The sequence below is a fragment of the Budorcas taxicolor genome, chromosome 1, assembly GCF_023091745.1.
Source record: "Budorcas taxicolor isolate Tak-1 chromosome 1, Takin1.1, whole genome shotgun sequence".
Lineage (NCBI taxonomy): Eukaryota > Metazoa > Chordata > Mammalia > Artiodactyla > Bovidae > Budorcas > Budorcas taxicolor.
The window spans coordinates 128,764,630-128,786,523 of NC_068910.1; the positions used below are offsets into that span (position 1 = coordinate 128,764,630).

Genomic DNA, 21,894 nt, shown 5'->3' on the forward strand with positions numbered 1-21,894 from the left:
AGGCTAGATCCGACAGAAACCACGAAGCACTGCAGGTCTATGCCTGATGGTAGAAGCATGTGTTCTGTGGAGAAGAGGTCCTCTGTGGAGCCCACAGGTGCCAGGGTTTCATCCCAGAACTTTATGAAATATAATGGCTAGGCCAGCCAGAGCCCGGTAAGGCCTCTGTGGTGACCTCTGGTGGCAGCAGGTCCTCTGGGCCCTGTCTGAGTTCAGTTCAGTTCAGTCACTCAGTCGTGTCTGACTCTTTGTGACCCCATGGACTGCAGCACACCAGGCCTCCCTGTCCATCACCAACTCCCGGAGTTCACTCAAACTCAGGTCCATTGAGTCGGTAATGCCATCCAGCCATCTCATCCTCTGTCATCCCCTTCTCTTCCCACCTTCAATCTTTCCCAGCATCAGGGTCTTTTCAAATGAGTCAGCTCTTCACATCAGATGGCCAAAGTACTGGAGTTTCAGCTTCAGCATCAGTTCTTCCAATGAATATTCAGGACTGATTTCCATTAGGATGGACGGGTTGGATCTCCTTGCTGTCCAAGGGACTCTCAAGAGTCTTCTCCAACACCACACTTCAAAAGCATTGATTCTTTGATGCTTAGCTGTCTTTATAGTCCAACTCTCACATCCATGCATGCCCACTGGAAAAACCATAGCCTTGACTAGACAGACCTTTGTTGGCAAAGTAATGTTTCTGCTTTTTAATATGCTATCTAGGTTGGTCATAACTTTTCTTCCAAGAAGTAAGCGTCTTTTAATTCCATGGCTGCAGTCAACATCTGCAGTGATTTTGGAGCCCCAAAAAATAAAGTCTGACACTGTTTGTACTGTTTCCCCATCTATTTGCCATGAAGTGATGGGACTGGATGCCGTGATCTTCGTTTTCTGAATGCTGAGTTTTAAGCCAACTTTTTCACTCTCCTCTTTCACTTTCATCTAGAGGCTCTTTAGTTCTTTGCTTTCTTCCATAAGGATGGTGTCATCTGCCTATCTGAGGTTATTGATATTTCTCCCAGCAATGTTGATTTCAGCTTGTGCTTCATTCAGCCTAGCATTTCTCATGATGTACTCTGCATAGAAGTTAAATAAGCAGGGTGACAGTATACAGCCTTGACGTACTCCTTTCCCAGTTTGGAACCAGTCTGTTGTCCCATGTCCAGTTCTAACTGTTGCTTCCTGACCTGCATACAGATTTCTCAGGAGGCAGGTCAGGTGGTCTGGTATTCCCATCTCTTTCTGAATTTTCCACAGTTTGTTTTGATCCACATAGTCAAAGGCTTTGGCATAGTCAATAAAGCAGAAGTAGATGTTTTTCTGGAACTCTCTTGCATTTCCGATGATCCAATGGATGATGGCAATTTGATCTCTGGTTCCTCTGCCTTTTCTAAATCCAGCTTGAACATCTGGAAGTTCATGGTTCATGTACTGTTGAAGCCTGGCTTGGAGAATTTTAAGTATTACTTTGCTAGTGTGTGAGATGAGAGCAATTGGTAGTTTGAACATTCTTTGGCATTGCCTTTCTTTGGGATTGGAATAACAACTGACCTCTTCCAGTCCTGTGGCCACTGCTGAGTTTTCCAAATTTGCTGGCGTGTTGAGTGCAGCACTTTCACAGCATCATTTTTAGGATTTGAAATAGCTCAACTGGAATTCCATCATCTCCACTAGCTTTGTTCATAGTGATGCTTCCTAAGGCCCACGTGACTTCACATTCCAGGATGTCTGGCTCTAGGTGAAGCATCACACCATTGTGATTATCTGGGTTATGAAGATCTTTTTTGTATAGTTCTTCTGTGTAGTCTTGCCACTTCTTAATATCTTCTGCTTCTGTTAGGTCCAGACCATTTCTGTCCTTTATCGAGCCCATCTTTGCATGAAATGTTCCTTTGGTATCTCTAATTTTCTTGAAGAGATCTCTAATCTTTCCTATTCTATTGTTTTCCTCTGTTTCTTTGCATTGATCGTTGAGGAAAGCTTTCTTATCTCTTCTTGCTATTCTTTGGAACTTTGCATTCAATTGGGCATATCTTTCCTTTTCTCCTTTGCCTTTTGCTTCTCTTCTTTTCACTGCTATTTGTAAGGCCTCCTCAGACAACCATTTTGCCTTTTTGCATTTCTTTTCCTTGGGGATGGTCTTGCTCCCTGCCTCCTGAACAATGTCACGAACCTCTGTCCGTAATTCTTCAGGCACTCTGTCTATCAGATCTTATCCCTTGAATCTATTTCTCACTTATGCTATATAATCGTAAGGGATTTGCTTTAGGTCATACCTGAACGGTGTAGTGGTTTTCCCTACATTCTTCAGTTTAAGTCTAGCACTCAACTATCCCTGCTTCATCAGGGAAATGAGAGACAAAGCCAGAGACACAGTGGCCACCCTCTGTGTTTCTCTGCAGTGACCACTGACCACACCCAGCAGTCTGCAGCTCTCCCAGGCCAGGCTCTCTTCCAAGTTGCTTTCTCATCCACCGCCTGTCCAGCCCACTGAAGTCTCCCTAGCCTTCTCCTCACCTGTGTATGTCCCAGAAGTGTGGCTGCAGGGCAGGGAGCATAAAAGGACTGAGGTCTCTGGCCTTTAGTGTTTACTCCTGTAAGAAATAGATGTCTTTAAAAACCCAGGAGGAAAGTGTTCATCAGAATTTCTACCAGAATTCCCAGAACTGTGGTTGCTTGTGACCTCTGAGTCTCCCACCAACCCCTGCCTCTGTTTGCCCCCAACCCCTGCTTTTAATGGGCTTCCCTCATGGCTCAAATGGGTAAAGAATCTGCCTTCAACGCGGGAGGCCTGGGTTCAGTCCCTGGGTCAGGAAGATCCCCTGGAGGAGGAAATGGCAACCCAATCCAGTATTCTGGCCTGGAGAATTCCATGGCCTGAGAAACCTGGTGGGCTACAGTCCATGGGGTCACAAAGAGTCAGACACGATTAAGCCGGTTTCACTTTCCTGCTTTTAATAGCACATCTGAAAAATGTGGTCCTTCACTCTGACTCATGAAAACCTGGCTTGGTCATCAAGGCCATCCTTGGACAGGGTGAGAGTCAGGCTCAGCTTGGATTTTCAAAAAGAATTTCTTGCCATGTCAGAGTCGTTCATAACTAAGAACATGTTTGGGATATTCCTTCGATAGTTTAGAGTCCCATTGAAATGGCTAGTTATCCAACTTACCCCCTGTGGCTTGGCTCTTTTAGAAGAAAGCTCTCCAGTAAATCCAAGAAGTGGAAATCAATATTTAACCTGGGACGTTCTGGATCAGACTCCAAATCAAAGCTGAGTAGAAACGGGAGTGTATTTGTGAGAGGACAGAGGCTCTCAGGTAAGAATCAACAATGGTTATGTTCATAAGAGAGATATAGATATATATTTTGAGTTCTGTTTCTTCAGTCTTTGGTTTGGGTCAAGCTCACTAATCCTAGAAGAGAAACTTATAAATTAGCTGAAGAGCCTTTTTTGTTTCTTCCTAAGTTTATCTATTTGTTTTTGGCGGCACTGGGTCTTCTTTGCCACGCGGGCTTTTCTCTGTTGCAGCGAGCAGATGCTACTCTTCGTTGCGGTGCACTGGCTGTTCATTGCAGTGGCTGCTCTTGTTTCGGAGCACTAGCTCTAGGTGTGAGGGCGTCAGTAGTTGTGGCACGTGGGCTTTAGAGCATAAGCTCAGTAGTTGTGGCGCATGGGTCTCATTGCTCTTGAGGCGTGTGGGGTCTTCCCAGAGCAGGGATGGAACCCCTGTCCCCTGCCTTGACAGGTGGATTCCCAACCACTGGACCACCTTGGAAGTCCTGTTTTGTTTTTTTTTTTTTTTCTAATAATTTTGGGTTTACAAAAATTTTTCAAAAATAGTACACAGAGAATCCATATACCCGTCATGCAGCTTCCCCCAAAGCTAATGTATTAAATAACTGTAATACAATGATCAAAACCATAATGTTAATATCAATGTAATACTGCTAAATAATTTACAGATGTTATTTGTATTTGGCCTTTTGTCCTACTAATGTCCAGGCCCCACGGAGCCAGGATCTAGTCAAGGAACCCACATTGCATTTAGATGTCATACTTCCTTAGTTTTCCAACCTAGGCAGCTCCTCTCAACCTAGGCAGCTCCTCCGTCTTTCTGACTTTGACACTTTGGAAGAGTTTTGGCCATTTATTTTGTAGAATATACCTCAGTTTGGGATTGTCTGATGTTTTCTCATGGTTAGATTGAGGTTACAAATGCTGTGCCCGTCACAGTGTGTCATATCAGAGGGCCCATGAGGTCAGTGTTTTATTGTTGGTGATGTCAACCTTGATCACTCGGTTAAAGTGCCGTCTACAAGGTTTGTTCCTGTGAAGTTACTATTTTTTTCCTTTGCAATTAATAAGTGTCTTGTGGGAGATACTTTCAGACCATGCAAATATTCTTTTCCTCATGATACTTTCATCCATGAATTTTAATATCCATCAGTGGTTCTTGCCTATAACAGTTCTAACTATGGTATTTACCATATGGTAATTTTCCACTTCCATCATTCTTTCTACGTTTATTAATGAACTTTACTGTAAGGAAGATCTGACATTTAAATAAGGATGCTGCCCTGTGGGAATTATATCTGAGTAGTAAGTAGAACTGATGCAGGAGGGAACCAAGGGAACCACTATAAAATGGGGAATATAATCAATCAAGCTGAATATTGTATCAGAAAGGGAAGGCCAAAGAAATTTGCCACAGTGGCATTTAGTGTTACAGACTGAAAGCATGATTTTTTAAAAATGAGAGCAATAGTTATGAAAACAAGTAGTAAAAGGTAAACATTCAAATGCAATGAGCAAACCTTGATTGAATCTTAGTTTGAAAAAATAAAAAAGACTACAGGGCTTCCTGGGTTGTCCAGTGGTAAAAAAGAATCCACCTGCCAATGCAGGGAACATGAGTTTGATCCCTGGTCCAGGAAGATCTCACGTGCTGCAGAGCAGCTAAGTCTGTGCGCCACAGCTACTAAAGCCCACACTCTGGAGCACGTGCTCGGCAACGAGGGAAGCCACCACAGGGCGAGGCCTCCACACTGCAGTGAAGAGTGGCCCCTGCTCGCCAAAACTAGAGGAGATCCACAAGCAGCAATGAAGACCCAGTGCAGCTAACAATAAACAAAAAAAAATTTTTTTACAAAAGACAATTTTGAGGATAAATAGGCTAGATTTTAGATGATATTGAAAATAGTAAATTTTCATAGTTTGCTGGTGCTTTAGAGGCATATGCTAAAGTTAAGTATTTAAAGATGAAGTGTCAAAATACTGAGACTCACTTTCAAATGATTCTGCAAAATTTAAGTATGTAGGTAGATAAATAGATTAGAAATAGATGAACCAAACATATGGCAAAATGTGAACCTAGATGGTAGGTTTAGAGGTCTTCAGTGGTTCTGAATGTTTGAAATTCTTAACAATAAAGGTTTGGGGGGAAAAAAACTAATGTCTGTAGAGGAAATTGAGAGAATATCTTTAAGAACCTTCCTCAGCACTGGTTATAACTGTGTGCCAAGGATCATAAAGCATAGATGTTAGAAGTCATCACATTGTCCTACTGGAGTAATGGGGATTTCACCAGGTATAGTGGGTGTAGTGGTTTAGGCTGTGTGTGTGCTCAGTTGTGTCCGACTCCTTGGACCCCATGGACTGCAGCCCGCCAGGATCCTCTGTCCATGGAATTTTCCAGGCAAGAATACTGGAGCAAATTGCCATTTCCTACTTCAAGGGGTCTTCCCAAACCAGAGATTGAACCCACATCTGCGTCTCCTGCATTGGCCGGTAGATTCTTTACCATTGCACCACCTGGGAAGCTTGGTTTCAGCTGCAAGTAAGAGCAAATCCAACTCTATTGGCTTATGCAAGGAGGTAACTTATTGGGACACCCAGATGTAGGGAAAGCTTCAGGGACGATTTAGTCCAATGGCTGTGTTTCCATTTCTCCATGTTTTCCTCAGCTATGCCCTCCTCTGAGGGTCAGCTTTATCCTCAGACTGGCTCCCTTTGCAGCAACAAAGTCGGTATAGTATTAAGAGTTCTAGGTTTTACCTTTGACTATCATTATGACCAGAAGGAGAAAGAACATCATTTCTGGTAGCTTGCTTCTTGGTGCAGGGACCCTTCTTTCCCAGAACCTCCACATTAAGTATCTGTCGCCCTCCCCACTCCCCACCCCACAATAGTAGCCTTCACTTAGTCACATGGGTCGATCGTTACGGCCAGGAGAGTGCTGTGTGCTGACCAGTTTAGGACTGGATTCCTGAACCAATCACTGGCATGAGGAATGGCATTATGCCTGTTGGGTGAGGAATGAGGTACACCCAAGCTGGACAGGGCTCTGTGAGAAGGGGAAGGAAATGGATTCTGGGCACCCATCTGTAATATCCATTATATGGGGGAAAATGTATTTCACAAAACGGCAAGATAGCCAGGTGAAGAGGACAGGTCGCCGTAAACTCCTGATCTAATAATAGATTTGCTGAAGCACATCAGAGAGAACTTCAGTTACAGAATTAGTGCCACAGTGTAAGAGGTTCACCAAGTACCAAAAAGTTAAAAGAACAAAACAATTGAATAAAAATAGAATAAGTGATTTGCTTTGATTGTGACTTAGGAAGATTTCCACCCCCGTGTGGTTTTTGAAAGGAAGAAGCTCCAGGTGCTGGATCAAACAGTGGTAAATTCATAGAATGTACAGGACGTCCCTGGCCGCTCCTCAGCTCGGCTGCACCTCAGAGTCACCCACAGGATGTGGTTCACACCCACAGCAGCTCTGCGTCAGGAGGACTGTGATAAAGTCAGAGTATTGGTAACTTTTTAAAAGCTCCCCAGGAGATTCCAGTATGCAGCCAGAGTTGAAAACCACTGCTATCTCATGAACAAGCTAGTCAGAAATAGTTCATCAAAATGGCTGGCTTTTGATGGGGTGCAGAGGTGCAATTAAAGAACCATCGGTGTCAATATAAATAGCTCTCTCTGACCTTGACTATTGCCTGAGCGGCCATGTTTCACTAGAAGAGTGTTGTTGAAACCCTAGAAATTAAAGACTGGGTGGGGGAGAGTAGGGGGTGGTCATAACCCTGTAATAGCCTCATTATTTGTTGAAATATACTTGTGAAAAAAGGAAAGCAGTGTTAAATATTTAACATATTTAAATACTTTTTAAATCTTTTTTTAAAGTTTCATAATTAAGAACATTTTAAAAGTTGATTTACCATGTTTATAGTACTGGAGTATTTTGTGGGGAGGGGGTGCAGGTGAAGGGATGTTTAACCATGTTTAGAAAATGGAACAGAAATAGGAGATACTAAAGAGCAATATTGCATAGGAACCTGGAATGTTAGGTCCATGAATCAAGGTAAATTAGAAGTGGTCAAACAGGAGATGGCAAGAGTGAACTAAAATGGACTGGAATGGGTGAATTTAATTCAGATTATCATTATATCTACTACTGTAGGCAAGAATCCCTTAGAAGAAATGGAGTAGCCCTCCATTTCTATAGTCAGCAAAAGAGTCTGAAATGCAGTACTTGGGTGCAATCTCAAAAACGACAGAATGATCTCTGTTCATTTCCAAGGCAAACCATTCAATATCACAGTCTCTATGCCCCAACCAGTACTGCTGAAGAAGCTGAAGTTGAGCAGTTCTTTGAAGACCTATAAGACCTTCTAGAACTAATATCCAAAAAAGATGTTCTTTTCATCAGAGGGGACTGGAATGCAAAAGTCGGAAGTCAAGAGATACCTGGAGTAACAGGCAACTTTGACCTTGGAGTACAAAATCAATCAGGGAAAAGGCTAACAGAGTTTTACCAAAAGAACGTACTGGTCATAGCAAACACCCTCTTCCAACAACACAAGAGAAGACTCTACACATGGACATCACCAGATTTTCAATACCAAAATCAGATTGATTATATTCTTTGCATCCAAAGATGGAGAAGCTCTATACAGTCAGTGAAAAGACCAGGAGCTTATTGTGGCTCAGATCATGAACTCCTTACTGTAAAATTCAGACCTAAATTGAAGAAAGTACGGAAAACCACTACACCATTCAGGTATGACCTCCATACAGCAAATCCTTTACGTTTGTACAGTGGAAGTGACAATAGATTCAAGGGATTAGATCTGATAGACAGAGTGCCTGAAGAATTATGGACAGAGGTTCCTGACATTATACAGGAGGCAGGGATCAAGACCATCCCTAAGGAAAAGAAATGCAAAAAGGCAAAATGGTTGTTGGAGGAGGCCTTACAAATAGCTGAGAAAAGAAGAGAAGCTAAAGGCAAATGAGAAAAGGAAAGATACATTCATCTGAATGCAGAGTTCCAAAGAATAGCATGGAGAGATAAGAAAGCCTTCCTCAATGATCAATGCAAAGAAATAGAGGAAAACAATAGAATGGGAAGGACTAGTGATCTCTTCAAGAAAATTAGAGATACCAAGGAAACATTTCATGCAAAGATGGGCTCAATAAAGGACAGAAATGGTATGGACCTAAGAGAAGCAGAAGATATTAAGAAGAGGTGTCAAGACTACACAGAACTATGCAAAAAGATCGTCATGATCCTAATAACCACGATGGTGTGATCACTCACCTAGAGCCAGACATCCTGGAATGTGAAGTCACGTGGGCCTTAGGAAGCATCACTATGAACAAAGCTAGTGGAAATAATGGAATTCCAATTGAGCTATTTCAAATTCTAAAAGATGATGCTGTGAAAGTGCTGCCCTCTACATGCCAGCAAATTCGGAAAACTCAGCAGTGGCCACAGGACTGGAAGAGGTCAGTTGTTATTCCAATCCCAAAGAAGGGCAATGTCAAAGAATGTTCAAACTACCACACAATTTCACTCATCTCACAATTTCACTCATCTCACACTAGCAAAGTAATATTTAAAATTCCCCAAGCAAAGCTTCAACAATATGTGAATGGTGAACTTCCAGATGCACAAGCTGGATTTAGAAAAGGCAGAGGAACCAGAGATTAAACTGCCCACATGCTTTGGATCATAGGAAAAGCAAGACGGTTCCATCTACTTCTGCTTTATCGACTATACCAAAGCCTTTGACTATGTGGATCACAACAAACTGTGGAAAATTCTTAAAGAGATGGGAATAACAGACCACCTGACCTGCCTCCTGAGAAATCTGTATGCAGGTCAAGAAGCAACAGTTAGAACTGGACATGGGACAACAGACTGGTTCCAAATTGGGAAAGGAGTACATCAAGGCTGTATATTGTCACCCTGCTTATTTAACTTATATGCAGAGTATATAATATTTCATATATAATACGAAATGCTGGGCTGAATGAAGCACAAGCTGAAATCAAGACCGCCGGGAGAAATACAAATAAGCTGCTACCCAGAAGACACCACCCTATGGCAGAAACTGAAGAGGAACTAGAGAGCCTCTTGATGAAAGTGAAAGAGGAGAGAGAAAAAGCTGGCTTAAAACTCAACATTCAAAAAACAAAGATCATGGCATCTGGTCCCATCACTTCATGGCAAATAGATGGGGAAACAAGGGAAACAGTGACAGACTTTATTTTTTTGGACTCCAAAATCACTGCAGATGGTGACTGCAGCCATGAAATTAAAAGACATTTGCTCCTTGGAAGAAAAGCTATGACCAACCTAGACAGCATATTAAAAAGTAGAGACATTACTTTTCCAGCAAAGATCTGTCTAGTCAAGGCTACGGTTTTTCCAGTAGTCATGTATGGATGTGAGAGCTGGACCATAAAGAAAGCTGAGCGCTGAAGAATTGATGCTTTTGAACTGTGGTGTTAGAGACAACTCTTTGAGAGTCCCTTGGAGTGCAAGGAGATCCAACTAGTCCATCCTAAAGGAAATCAGTCCTGAATATTCACTAGAATGACTGATGCTGAAGTTGAAACTCCAATACTTTGGCCTAATGTGAAGAACTGACTCACTGGAAAAGACCCTAATGCTGGGAAAAATTGAAGGCAGGAGGAGAAGGGGATGACAGAGGATGAGATGGTTGGATGGCATCACCAACTCGATGGACATGAGTTTAAGCAAGCTCTGGGAGTTGGTGATGAACAGGGAAGCCTTGCGTGGTGTAGTCCTTGGGGTCACAAAGAGTTGGACACAACTGAGCAACTGAACTGAGCTGAATGAAAGGGTAAGAAAAACTTGGGTACTGACTGAATGGAGATGCATAAACTCTGAAGTCTCCCAGACACATGTGTGCTAGAATTTGTGTCAATATTTATCAAACAGGAAGATTCTAGGGAGCCCTCTAAAGTGAACTCCTTTGAGCAGGGAAATAAAGCCACAGAGATCATCTAAGAGAGGGAACTCAAGGACCCAAAGAAAACGGGTGAGTGCATTTCCATGAGGCCAAGGTCCCAGGCAGAAAAAAATAATCTAAACACAGTTAGCCAGACTTTCCTGGTGGTCCAGTGGTTAAGAATCCACCTGCCAATGAAAGGGGCATGGATTCAATCCCTGGTTTGGGAACATCCCACTTGCCACAGAGCAGCTAAGCCCGTGTGCTTAGAGCCTGTTCTCTCCAACAAGAGAAGCCATGCAATGAGAAGCCTGCACACTGCAATGAAGACCTAGCTCAGCCAAAAAGAAAGAAGTAAATAAAGCAAAACAAACAAACAAAGCCCTTCCCTGAAAGACCAGGGGAATTCAGGTCTGTGAATGAATAAATCAGTATCTACAGTTAGGCCTTCATATCTGCATATGTGGGACGTATGGGTAGACCAGGCTGATTGTAGTTCACCTTTTATATAAGGAGCTTGAACTTTCAGTGGATTATGGTATCTGTGGGCGTCCTGGAACCAATCCTCTGCAAATACTGAGGGACACCTGTATCGTCATAGGCCACAGAGCCTTGAGTGCTTAGCCACTGTCCAGACAAGGAGCCAGGGAATTGTTGGAGACTGTTCCCTTCTGTGTCCACTGGGGCCACAAGGAGCTTCATTGTCAGACAGAGGGTCCCACAGGAAAGGTGAACACTGATGGCCCTGCAGCCAGAACTGTTGCCTGTTCTCTCTGGCACTCAGGGTCACCAGGCAAAATTTTGTCGCCGAATACATGTTTGGAGATCTCCGGGTGGTCTCGTGGTTAGGATTCGGCACTTTCACTGAGTGAAAGTGTCCAGTTCATAGCTGGAGTTCAATCCCTGGTCAGGGAACTGAGATCCCGCAAGCTACATGTGTGCTTGTGCTTAGTCACTCAGTCGTGTCTGACTCCCCATGGACTGTAGCCCGCCAGGCTCCTCTGTCCATGGGGATTCTCCAGGCAAGAATACTGGAGTGGATTGCCATGCCCTCCTCCAGGGGATCTTCCCAACCCAGGGATTGAACCCAGGTCTCCCACGTTGCAGGCAGATTCTTTACCAGCTGAGTTACCAGAGAAGCTACCGTGCAAACTGTATAGTGTAGCCAAAGGGAAAAATGAATACATGAATAAAAGGAGGCTAGCCAGGCAAGATTTTTTGTTTGTTTCTAAAAATGGCAACCCACTCCAGTATTCTTGCCTGGAGAATCCCACGGACAGAGGAGCCTGGAGAGCTACAGTCCATGGGGTCGCAAAGAGTCGGACACGACTGAGCGACTTCACTGCACTTCAAATATCTGTTTACTTGTCTGCGTTGAGTCTTGGTTGTTGTGGCACACAGGCTCTTTGTTGCAGCAAGCAGGCTTCATTGCTCCACAGCATATTGATCTTAGTTCCCCCACCAAGGATCGAACCCATGTCTCCTACATTTGATGGTGGATTCTTAACCACTGGACCACCAGGGAAGTCCCAATGGCCAGCAGTTTTAGAAGTCATTTTGTAAACTTGTGGAAATAGTCGATCTTCCAAGGATGAGAATTCTGCTTACTTCTGAAAGGAAGGAGGTGGAAGGCAGTCTTGGCATCACCACTGCTAAGTCTTCCAGAGCCCAGTGGGCCCCAGGCAGAGAAGCTCCGAGCCTGGGAGGCTAAGGGGTTAATTCAGAGCCTCTCAAAAGAAGCAGGATGTGGACCAAGAAGGAAAAAAGGAATTTTGAAAGAGGGATTAAACAAGTGTGAGTCAGGACCCAACTGGGGCTAGGGCAACTCTGAGTGCTTCTTTTAGAACCATCTCCTGGGTTCTCCCTTGTTGCTGAGCCCTGGTTTATCCTGAATACCATCAACAACAACAACAATAAACAATAATGACTTCTTCAGCATTTACTTGATTCTAGATTAATACAACCTACTTTATATGCATTACTCCTTTCATCCTCATAACAGCTCTACTTTTCTTCCTTTTCATGTCAAAAAAATGAAAGTTCAAAAAGGTAAGCTACTTATCTGAGGCCAACAGTGGGAGAATTGGGAGTCAAAGTCAGATATGTCTGGATCCAAAGTTACCTTAAAGCCACTTCTAAAGAGTTACTTTAGAAGCCCTGGCCAGCTTCTAAATTGCCCTCTCTCCCATCCTAGCAAGTTTGACCTGGAAGGAACTACCTTCTAGCCAGTTTGGCTTTCTGAAAAGAGATGATTTTGTGAAACTGCTTATGCCTATACATGGACTAATAAATTTTCACACTCTTCTGAAAACCTCCTTAAGTGGCTTACAAAGATGCATAGCGTCCTTCAGGCTCATAGTAGGTGCTCCAAAAAGGTTTGGTTGGGATCTGCTCCAGGATGAGGTTGGTGGGTGAGAGCTTTAGGGGAGCAAGAAGCAGAGCTGCTTGTGGGAGAAGGGTGACCCACAGGGAAAAGGTGACTCCTTAGAGACAGAGGGGAAAGTTCCCTGGGCCCTCTCACCTGTTGTACTAAATTTCTGGTTGTTGAGTAATGTGGCTACAGTCAAGAATCCTGCTGCCTGGCCCATCATCTAGGAGGCGTTAGCTGGAGCCCCATGGGTTCTACCCTATGGATGAATCTTTGAATCTTTTCTGTAAAGTAAAATTGAGTTCAGGACTCCTCACTGGCTCAGAGCTTTGTGACAAAATTGTAATCTACCTTTATCTGTAAAATGTTAATAAACTTTTGATCTATAATTACCCTATTTGTATAAGGTCAGTCCCCTAAAGAAAGTGAGAACATCTGAGGTGGCATGGAGAATGTTTTCCAATGGGGAAATTTATAAATACTTGAAAATTTTTCCCAAAGAAATTTCTCTTTTGTACCTACAGTCTGACCTATTGTTCTAAACACTTCCTCTGAAAGTGCATTCACCAGGGATGTTCTTTTCTTTTGTCTTTAGTGGAAAAGGCTACCATCCGACCAGCTAAAAGCATGGACTCACTGTGCTCAGTGCCTGTGGAAGGTAAGATCTCACAGCTGGCTTGGGAACTGGGGATCACAGCTGGAGGAGTGGTGCCCCCACACAGGACTTGCTTCATCAACCCCAGAAGTTGCTCGTCTCCAGTCTAGCTCACACGCAATCCCCCAGGCCCAGATTCCTCCCTGACCCTGAACTTCAGATGCCGGCATAGCCCCTTCTCCCAGAGGCCTGTTTCTCCAGCCTTCCTCCAACCGTAGCTGGAGACAACAGCCTCTTTACATTCCATCCTGAAGCAGATAATAGATCAACACCTGAAAACTAAAGCAGAAGTGGCTCCCTCTTGGGGCATAAAGAAGAGTTTTGAGTTTCGGTGTTTCCATAGGCATGGACTTCATTGTGTTTGTCAATTCAGGATTCTTAGTTGGGAGATTCCTTCCTTTGTTCATTAATAAGCACCGACGGCACCAGCCTGGCGCACAGCTGGTCCTCACTTATTGAGTAGATGCGCACACAGCCTCATGACACCCGTCACCAAAGCAGCACCTCACCACAGTGGTTCTTACAGCTTCAGCCTTAAGAGGCTGACATGCTGTTGCCCTCACTTCTGTGTCTGTTAACTAACAAGGTGACAAGCATTTTTGTAGTTAGCAAGCATTGCTACAACTTGCAAGACCCAGGGCTTCTCTAGCAGCAGGAAGTTTAAACTCCCCCAAACCATAACTTTCCAGTCCCTTTAATACAAGATATTTTGCTCTTTGCTAAATGAGGCAGCCTGAAACAAAACAGAAAATCTTTAGAAATGACTTCCAAAAAATAATTCTAAACTTGTAAAATATTCCATGAGGTCTTTTTAAGTGGACACGATCCTTTTAGCATTTTCTCACCTTTATATTCATCAGTTTACTTGGTTCTGAAGCCTCTTGGGGGCAGTTCTTGCCCAGTTTTGCAGAATTTAGTATTTCAAAAGCTAGGTCACCACTTCCGTGGGCTTTGGGGAAGTTATCTCACCTCTCAAGTCTCGTTTCCTCATGTGTTCAGGGAGATAATTACACTTCTCCTACAGAGCGTTTTTAAGAATTTTAAATCCAATGTTATCTAAGATGTAGCACGTTGTGAGAATTTTTTTCCAGATCCCTGGCAATTTGGTTGCTGTCCCCTCAGCTTCGTTATTTCCCATACAGACTTTTCTTTGCCTTCACTTCTAAGTCAGTCAGGAACTCACTCCTCACAGCTGTGCTTTCTAACATTTAGTTAATTTACATTTCTAGTTTCTGAGACTCTGAATCAGCAGGAAGAAGCCTGGGAAAAGGTGGAAAGGTCTAGCTGAGGACAGCATCTCTTTCCTTGCTGGGAAATCTAACCCCTGTCTGGGTCCATCTGCCAGAGAAAACTTAAATAAGTTTTAAAATGAAACAAGACTTTATTATTTTGCCCTTTTTGTCTTCATCTTCATTTTGAGCAAACGTCATTTTGTCATCTCCCATCATCTTTTTGGGTTCAATCCCTGGGTCAGGAAGATCCCCTGGAGAAGGAAATGGCAATCCACTCCAGTACTATTGCCAGGAAAATCCCATGGACAGAGGAGCCTGGTAGGCTACATGTAGTCCATGGGGTCGCAAAGAGTCGGACATGACTGAGCGACTTCATTTGACTTCATCATCTTTTTATTTTTTCATGATCTACGTTTAATGCTTGGTGGATGACTGTTCCCTTTAGCCATTTCAGCAGTATCTTTCTTTTGGAAACTGCTCTACCTGCAAAGTTTAACTCAGATACATGTGTGGTTGTTCAGTTGCTCAGTCGTGTCTGACTTTTTGACCCCATGGACTGCAGCATGCCAGGCTTCCCTGTCCTTCCCTGTCCCAGAGTTTACTCAAATTCATGTCCACTGAGTCGGTGATGCCATCCAACTATCTCATCCTCTGATGTCCCCTTCTCCTCCTGCCCTCCACTTTTCCCAGCATCAGGGTCCTTTTCCAGTGAGTCGATTCTTCACATCAGGTGGCCAAAGTATTGGAGTTTCAGCTTCAGCATCAGTCCTTCTGGTGAATATTCAGGGTTGATTTCCTTTAGAATTGACTGGTTTGATCTCCTTGCAGTCCAAGGGACTCTTAGAGTCTTCTCCCGCACACAATTTGAAGGCATCTATTCTTCGACTTTCAGTCTTCTTTATGGTCCAACTCTTACATCCATATGTGACCTCTGGAAAAACCATAGGTTTGACTATGATACCTGTGACACAACAGCAGAAGGTTCTATCAAGATATAACAAAATTCTGTGCACATGTTTCCTCTTGTCAACCAAATGTTATGTACCTGTCTTTATTAGGATAGCTATACCCTTATTGATGAGCTTCCCTGCTGGCTCAGTGGTAAAGAATCTACCTGCCAATGCAGGCGACACAGCTTCCATCCCTGGGTCAGGAAGATCCCCAGCGGAAGGAAACGGCAACCCACAGCAGTATTCTCGTCTGGAAAATCCCTTTAACAGAGAAGCCTGGTGGGCTACAGCCCATGGGTCACTAAAGAGTCGGACACAATTTAGTAACTAAACAGCAACAACATACCGTCATTAGCATGCTGTGCCTTTCCAGTCTTGCCAATATTCAAGTATTATGTGCTGGCCCTTCCTGGAAATCTCTGCAGTGAGGCCTGTACTCAGACTGCTGACCAGGTTTGCTTGCTTTTTCCCTAGGGAAAGAAACCAAAGGAAATCTCAGTCGAACCGTCACCACTGGTGGGTTTTTCGTCCCAGCAGCGAAAATGCACTTGACTAGCACTGGCAGCTCCTGTGGCCTCAGCAAGCAGGAGGGTGAATGGGGCCAGGAGGGGGTGCCGGCCGGGGCGGAGGGCGGCTTTGATGTGAGCGGAGACCGAAGCCAGCTGCAGGGGGCTCAGGCCCGGGCCCCGCCTGAGCAGCTGAAGGTGTTCCGACCCATCGAAGATCCCGAGAGTGAGCAAACGGCCCCGAAGATGCTGGGCATGTTCTACACCTCGAACGACAGCCCCAGCAGATCTGTCTTCACCAGCAGCCTATTCCAAATGGAGCCTTCTCCCCGTCACCAGCGCAAGGCCCTGAACATTTCCAAGCCCTTTGCTGTGTCTGTGCCACTCCGCGTATCAGCTGTCATCAGCACCAACAGCACCCCATGCAGAACCCCCCCCAAGGAGCTACAGTCTCTTTCCAGCCTGGAAGAGTTTTCTTTCCAGGGCTCAGAGAGTGGAGATTGGCCTGAAGAGGAGAAGCCACTGAGTGCTGAGACTTCTACAGGTAAAAGGGGAGGAGAGGGTCTCTTTCCATTGCAAGAGAGGAAAAACCAGACTTAAACATTGTCTTGTTGCAAGACAGTGTAGTAAGTGGTTCGAACCATGGGCTCTGGAGCCAGACTGCCTGGTTACAAGTCCAGGCTTAGTCATTTTGTTGTACAGTCTTCAACAAGTTTACATAACCACTCCATGCCTCAGCTTCTTGATCTGTAAAATGGGAATATTAATTTGTGAGTATTAGTTAATACATGTAAAGCTCTCAGAACAGGGTCTAGTACATAGCAAGTACTATGTAAATGTTACTTGTTATTATTATTTTATTCACTCACATAGTGAGAAGGAAGGGGAGAGAAGCTCATGGAATGGAATGCAGAGCTGGAATTAGGGATTCAGCTCTTTCAGACACAATCTCTCCATCCACCCATCCCAAATTTCTACCTCATGTCTGCCCGGAACATGGCTAGCAGCCTGAGCAATGAGAAGGAGCATCTGCCTCTCAGTTTCCTTGTATCAAACACAGCGAGGACTCTGATTGGGTCTGCTTGGGTCACATGCCCAGCCTTGGGCCAATCACTGTGGCTGGATGAATAGGAGTCTAAGATTGGCCAAGCTTGAGTCTCTGGGCCCTGTCTGGAGTGAGAACCAACAACATACTGTGAGCAACACAAAAGGGAAATAATGAGAACCTCAGAGGAAAAGATGACTGAGAGACAAACCAACAGATTCTTCTTGTGGTTTAAGAATATTTCTATTTCAATTAATATTAGCTTTTTCTGATTACTTATCATGATGTCAGGCACTGTCCTAAGGGTTCTGCATTTATCTCATTTCTCCTCACAACAACTCCTTGAGGTTGTTACATAGTTACTATTATCCCTGTTTGCTAAGAGAAGAATTTGTCAACTTGCCTGAGGGCTCCTAGCAAGGACATATAAAAGTCAGGATTTTAATCCAGACTTTTAAAAAAATCCAAGCATTCTACCATGCTCCCTCTCATGTTTGCTGCGGGCTGTAGGGTTACAAAGATTCTTAAAACGCAATCCCTTCCCCCAGCAAGCTCACAGGCTAGGAAGGGAAACTGAAACCCTGCACCCTCCTGCAGCACAGAGTCAACTGGTAGAAGTAGCCTAACACCCTCCTTGGGCTTTTTTTTTTTTCTTTTTTGAGACTTTATTTTTTAAATTGAAGTATAGTTGATTTATAGTGTTGTATTAATTTTTGCTGTACAGCAAAGTGATTCACTTATACATACATATACATTTTTAATATTCTTTCCCATTAAAGTTTGTCATAGGATGTTGAATATAGTTATCTGTGCTATGCAGTGGGACCTTGTTGTTTGTCCATTCCATATATAAAAGTTTATATCTATCAACCCCATCCTCCCGAAACCCCTCCCACTTGGCAGGCACAAGTCTGTTCTCTATGCCCACGAGTCTGTTTCTGTTTTGCAGATAGGTTTATTTGTTTCATATTTTAAAGGTTTTTTTTTTGACGTGGACCATTTTTAAAGTCTTTATTGAATTGTTACAATATTGTTTCTTTTTTATGTTTTGGTTTTTTGGCCACAAGGCATGTGGGATCTTAGTTCCCCAACCAGGGATTGAACCCACACCCCCTACCATGCAAGGTGAAGTATTAACCACTGGACTGCCATGGAAGTTTCCATTTGTGTCATATTTTAGTTCCCATATTCAAATAATATCCACATACAAGTGATATCAGATAGTACTTGTTTTTCTCTTTCTGACTTACTTCGCTTAGGATGATAATCTCTAGTTGCATCCGTGTTGCTGCAAATGGCATTATTTCATTCTATTTTATGGCTGAGTAGTATTCCATTGTTGGAGAAGGAAATGGCACCCCACTCCAGCACTCTTGCCTGGAAAATCCCATGGGCGGAGGAGCCTGGTAGGCTGCAGTCCATGGAGTTGTGAAGAGTCGGACACGACTGAGCAACTTCACTTTCACTTTTCACTTTCATGCATTGGAGGAGATGGCAACCCACTCCAGTGTTCTTGCCTGGAGAATCCCAGGGACAGGGGAGCCTGGTGGGCTGCCGTCTCTGGGGTCACACAGAGTCGGACACGACTGGAGCGACGCAGCAGCAGCAGCAGGGTCCCATTGTGCATGTGTATCACATCTCCTTTATCCATTCATCTGTTGATGGGCGTTAGATTTTTCCACATCTTGGCTATTATGAATAGTGCTGCTATCAATGTAGGGGTGCATGTATCTTTTTTAATTGTAGTTTTGTCTGGATACATGCTCCATTGGGCTTTTTGAATGAGGGAGCACATAAGTTCCCAAAGTGCTAGGAAAGAGGGGTTCAGAAAAGAGATCAATAGCAGGAAGCAGTCCTCTCAGGAGGATTCCAGAAACCCTTCTCAGAAGTGGTGACATTTGGGCCTTCATTAACGTGTAGGACTTTTTAATGCAGAAGACATGGAAAAGGGAGTTCTGCGCCGAGAGGCCCTGGGCCATTATGAGAAGTGTCTAGATTTTGGACTCCAGCTGGAAGGGTCCAGATTTCAGCTTCACCACTTTAGGGCAGCATGAGATCTGGTTTGTATCTCTGAGCCTGTTTCTCTTCTGCAGAGTGGAGATGGCTCCTGTCTCAAGGGCTGGGAGGAGTTCTCCATGGGAGAGTGTTCATGAAATGCCTGCTTAGAGTGTGGCCCTCAGAGGACGCTCAGTAAACATTCTCCTCCCCCTTCCCTTCAGGATGGGGCATAGAGGAGTGAAAACTCAGGGGTGTTAAGTGATACCCTATCTGGAGAATGCTCTATGGGCTGGTGTGGGTGGAACAGGGTGAGGGCTAGAAGAGGAAGTGAAACCTTTGAGGAGAAAAGTGTTTCTAAAGGCTTTTATGTGACTGGTTGTCCTTCTTAAAAGAGAGGGCCCCCCCACCAAGGGGTCTTTGGCAGACAATCTGTTATCTTTTTTTCCCCTCTCTCCTTCCATCTCTCTAAATCAGAATACCCAGTCTGTATCAAATTGGTCTTGGAAAGACACTGGTGGAGGCTTCAGCCTGCTTCCCTGACTGTGACTAGTGACAGACAGGGCAGAATGAGGGACCTTATAGGAGGCAGCCATGTGAATCTAGGACCAGTGGCCAGAGGGAGATGCCAAAAGTTTCAGGGACATTGCAGGGTGGGTGGGGGGCTCACCTTTATCTCTGGTGGGGTTAGGTTAACATCGGTTTTAATTACCTTCTTTTATAATTATTCCAAATGAAGAACTCCACCTTCCTTAATACATTATTTTTTTATTTCTTCTGTGCAATAGCAATAGTTAAAAAGAATTAAGACAATTTTCCAGGTAACCCGATTCAAAGTTTTAGTCACTCTGCTCAAACCCATTCTTCTACTTTCGGCCAAACTTCTACTTCCATCCCATGTGCCAAACCTCTCATGGCCGTGCTGACCTTCAAGGGAGGCTGAGAAGCGTGGCTGACTGGATGGTCAGGTGCCTAGCTAAACTTCAGTGGCTGAGATGGTTCTATTTCAAAATGAGGAAGAGAAAGGATACTAGGGGACATAAGAAGTCTCTGTCTCCATGGCCACCCACTTCATATATAAAGCATCCCATGCTGGCCATCTGACAATGCCCCTCCTCCTCTTCTGAGCTGCAGAGACTCCTCTACAGCTTGCAAGTATCCAGCCACAGCAAGTACTGGACTCCTAGTCCCTTACACGATAGTTTCTTGACATAGGTACTGCCTCTGTGCTGAGAAGCTTAACCCAGGGAGGGGCGTCACATACGAGTGGAAAGAAAATGGTAACCTGATGGCTTAGCCCCACACAGGTAAAAACAGTGAGTGCTGTAGGAAGTGGAGCGGGAGGGCGTGGTCTGGGGAGGCTCCAAAAGATATGTTACTAGGTTAATGTCTTGAAATGGGGAAGGTTTGAGTCTCAGGAAGGACCAGAGCAGGGGAATACAAGGCCGGTCAGGGCTACTGGGTCTGCTCACTGTCTACCCCAGGGAGTGGGAGGAGAGTGGACATGTGACTGGGCCAGAGTGAGGAGGGCTTTGAGCAGGACAGAGAGTGATCTGAACAAGCTCACATGTAGTGCAGGCCTTTCTTCCACTCCTCGCTTTAAGAGTCTACAGTCAACAAGTGGAAGATCCTGAGCTTTGCAAAAAGAGACACTGGCCAACATCCAACTAAGAGATCTTAGTAAAAGGGGAAGAAAGTATTTTTTTTTAAATCACTGATGCATTACCCTTTTACCCAGAAGTTTCACTTCCAAGAATTTGTCCTAAATAAGTAGCTGCACAAGCGCAAAATGTGTATGCACATCATGGCATTATTTATAATAGTAAAAGACAGGACACAACTCAAATGTCATCTTTAGGAGATGGACTGAATAACTAGGATATATTCCCAGTGCTGAATTCCATGGGGTTCATAGCTGTGTGAGGCCTGCACCACTTCCTCAGACTCTTATGCATCTGCGAGGGATAGTTTCTTTGCACACAGATGGTATTCTGTCTCAAGTGTCTGCCTTGTGTTTCTGGTTTTCTCCCTCAGGACTTTTTCTGAAGGGAGACTCTCACCCAGCCCTTGCTCAGGAAGGCCCCAAAGGTGGAGTTTAACTAAGGCAGCTGTCAATCAGTAGGCGATGGGAGTCAGTGGGCTAATGAGACTGCTGCCCACCCTTGGTGGAATAACTCTGGGCACATTTCCTCATGGCTCTTCAGAGCGTCACCAAGGGCTGCATTCTGGTTGCTCTGGTTGCGGTGACCACTTTATTGACATTTCCTCCATCTCTGTCTCACCTCCTCACTCCTGTTTCCAGGGACCACCTTTCAGATAAGCTGCCTGCTGCCAGGACCTTGACTAAGGCTCTATTTTGAGGGGAACTCAAACTCAGCCACATCCTAAAGAAAGTGAAAGTAAAAATTGCTCAGTCATGCACATCTCTTTCGCAACCCCGTGGACTATACAGTCCATGGAATTCTCTAGGCCTGAATACTGGAGTGGGTAGTCTTTTACTTCTCCATGGGATCTTCCCAACCCAGGGATCAAACCCAGGTCTCCTGCATTGCCGGTGGATTCTTTACCAGCTGAGCCACAAGGGAAACTCACATCTTAAAGAACAGTCAATTTCGTTATATACTAACATGGCATAGACTTCAAGATAGGTTCTTAAATAAAAAATGCAAAGCAAGAACAGTATAGATCACATGTGTAATATAGATCATATTACACATTTGTATAATAAAGGTGGAGAATGAAAAATAGATGGTACAAGTATCTGCTTATCTATGCAGAAATAAACTATGGCAGAATAAACCAGAAACTAATAAAAATGGTTATCCCTAGGAGACAGTGAGGGTATGGAACAGACTGGAAGCAACACAGGGATGAAAGCTAAACTT

The 21,894-nt window shown here is 44.2% G+C and overlaps 1 protein-coding gene across 2 annotated transcripts in view; it reads left to right on the forward strand.

Annotated features, from left to right (window-relative positions):
- The window catches only part of ARHGAP31 (Rho GTPase activating protein 31), a 118,664-nt gene that overhangs the window by 89,116 nt on the left and 7,654 nt on the right, over positions 1-21,894 (forward strand). For both annotated transcript variants that reach the window (XM_052640758.1, XM_052640765.1), the window contains exons 8-10: positions 3,188-3,312; positions 13,222-13,284; positions 15,938-16,513. In XM_052640758.1, the coding sequence (XP_052496718.1) occupies positions 3,188-3,312; positions 13,222-13,284; positions 15,938-16,513 (764 nt within the window). The remainder of the gene's footprint in view (positions 1-3,187; positions 3,313-13,221; positions 13,285-15,937; positions 16,514-21,894) is intronic.